The following is a 1,774-nucleotide window of genomic DNA, read 5'->3' as shown; positions in this document are numbered from 1 at the left end:
GGGGGTGGGATAGGCAGTGGTGGCATTGAGGGGAGGGGGTACAGAAAATTCTGGGATGGCTGTAGCCCACCCCATAGCCCTCCTTCCAATGCCACCACCCACCCCACCCCTGCCTGCCTGCATTGAGCGCAGCCCTGAGCCAGCCCCCACCAGGAAGAGGCCTGTGCAGCCCCTGGCCCCAAGCCCGCAGCAGGCAGCCCGCCCTCACTCCACACACAAATCCAGGGGGCACAAGGCTCCCATGTCTCTACCGGGGGTGGGCACAGCAGCAGGAGTGCCTGCTCCTGACTCTGACCCACTCCCCTGCTCACTGTGGGGGCCTCATTCTGCCTCCCCATGCCCCTTCCCTCCCCCCTGCCTCCCCACAAACTTACCGGCCAGATGCTGCTCTCCAAGCTGCCAGGCTGCATTCCTGTAAATAAGCTATCAGATCAGTATCAGCTGATATGGCTGGTTAATAATTGGCCATGGGTATCAGCCAAGAAAATCTTTATTGGTGCATCCCTAGATATTAGGAAAAACCCTCTCACTAGGAGGGTAGTAAAGTGCTGGAACAGGTTGCCCAGAAGGTGGTGGAATCCCCATCCTTGGACATTTTTAACACCCAGCTAGACAAAGCCTTAGCTGGGATGATCTAGTTGCAGACTATTCTGTTTTGAGCAGGGGGTTGGATTAGATGACCTCCTAAGGTCCCTTCCAACCCTCATTTTCTATGATTCCATGATGATATTTATATAATGTATTATCCCCAGTCCATTTTCCCTTTCTCATGCAAGTAGCCTGGTTAAAATAAGGAAAGGAACCACACAATAATCCCCATACTTTGCAGTGAGTTTGGGAGGGCACAGGCAAAACCATGGGATCCATAGATTTTCTAAACAACGACGGCCTTCTGTGAGTGTTTATTTGAAACTTACAATTCATCTGCTCCAAGACACAACAGCTTGAGAACTGTAAGCAGTCTCCAAGATGGCCCATCCCATCCAAACGTCAAGTTTCTAAAAATGCAAATTAACCAAAGGAAGAACATATGAGCAATGTTTATAGTTGTGTGCCCTTTACAGACTGATCACATTGCAAAGCAGTAACAGCCAGACTTTTGCCCAGTGGCAGCATCCTCTTATCTCCATATATAGCTGGCAAGAGGCAGAAGAACTTCCTTTTCCCTGCTGATTCCCACAGCCAGAAGACTAGGTGGTCCCACTGCCTTCTGCTGAACCTTGACTCTGATTTTTAAATTTCATTTGTCTTTTATCTTTTAAATGCTTTGCCAAAATCAAAAAAAATAATGCATATGTATCTGACCAACTCATTTTCTTGAAGTTAGAAAAAAAGCAGTAATCTTTATTTCAGCAAATAAACTAAACTTTAACATGCACACATACCAATACTTACTCCAAAAAGCCATGATCCTTTAGAATGGAAAGTTTTGTATTCCTCTTCTTGTCCCCTGGAAAGAGGCATTTAAGAAGAGTATCTGAAAAAAATATATATTTAAAAGTGTTTCAATAAACAATTAACAGGGAAAACAACCAACTTGATTTCTAAGTGTTTTATCATACTGTAGTAATAAATAATTTCCCAACAGAACATCACGTAAAGACAAGCCACTGCCATGCTCTGAAGAGCTTTAATAGAGATTTGATTTGATTGCATATTGCAAGTGTTTCGCATCTCAAAGGAGCACCCAGCCACCAACCGAGTTCTTAAAGTGGTATCCTGGCTTAACTGATGTCAACAGCAAAACTTCAAAGCAGGCAGGATTTCAGCCTTA

At 45.3% G+C, this 1,774-nt stretch overlaps 1 protein-coding gene across 3 annotated transcripts in view; it reads right to left on the bottom strand.

Moving 5' to 3' along the window:
• The window catches only part of SETD4 (SET domain containing 4), a 21,499-nt gene that overhangs the window by 5,479 nt on the left and 14,246 nt on the right, over positions 1-1,774 (bottom strand). For 2 of the 3 annotated variants that reach the window (XM_019524916.1, XM_019524914.1), the window contains exons 8-9: positions 1,396-1,477; positions 918-998 (exon numbers count right to left, since the gene is read on the bottom strand). In XM_019524916.1, coding sequence (XP_019380461.1) covers positions 918-998; positions 1,396-1,477 — 163 coding nt within the window. The remainder of the gene's footprint in view (positions 1-917; positions 999-1,395; positions 1,478-1,774) is intronic. The other variant, XM_019524915.1, reaches the window with a different exon arrangement.

Source organism: Gavialis gangeticus, unplaced genomic scaffold, assembly GCF_001723915.1.
Source record: "Gavialis gangeticus isolate Ggan-Ray unplaced genomic scaffold, GavGan_comp1, whole genome shotgun sequence".
Classification (NCBI taxonomy): Eukaryota; Metazoa; Chordata; order Crocodylia; family Gavialidae; genus Gavialis; species Gavialis gangeticus.
The sequence above is the reverse complement of the archived record's forward strand: the minus strand, read 5'-3'. Positions and strand labels throughout refer to the sequence as shown.